The 297-nt window shown below is 51.2% G+C and overlaps 1 protein-coding gene across 1 annotated transcript in view; it reads left to right on the forward strand.

The window, feature by feature from the left end:
- Positions 1–73: 73 nt before the first annotated feature.
- LOC103782118 (trafficking kinesin-binding protein 1-like) overlaps positions 74–297 on the forward strand; it is a 26908-nt gene continuing 26684 nt past the window's right edge. The window contains exon 1 of the mRNA XM_008949863.1: positions 74–137. Coding sequence (XP_008948111.1) covers positions 74–137 — 64 coding nt within the window. The remainder of the gene's footprint in view (positions 138–297) is intronic.

A 297-nucleotide genomic window follows, 5' to 3' on the forward strand; every position in this document is an offset into this window, starting at 1 on the left:
GGGCATGGCTGCAGCTCACCTGACCTTAGCAGCCAACTGAAGTCTCCTCTACGGTGCTGAAAGGATCCTGACTATGCAGAAATTCATCGAAGCAGATTATTACGAGCTGGACTGGTATTATGAAGAGTGCACGGATGGTAAATACTCCTCTCGAGTCTTTTGTTGCAGGATTTGGAGCTTGTGAGGCTGGAGCAGCGTTCTTCAGTGGTTCTGAAAATGAAATGCCTTGGAAAAGGCAGCAGCCTGGGTAGCAGCACATCTCTTGCACCTCAGTCTGCGCTGCCAGAGGCTGGCCTG

Source organism: Merops nubicus, unplaced genomic scaffold (assembly GCF_000691845.1).
Source record: "Merops nubicus isolate BGI_N331 unplaced genomic scaffold, ASM69184v1 scaffold9931, whole genome shotgun sequence".
Taxonomy (NCBI): domain Eukaryota; kingdom Metazoa; phylum Chordata; class Aves; order Coraciiformes; family Meropidae; genus Merops; species Merops nubicus.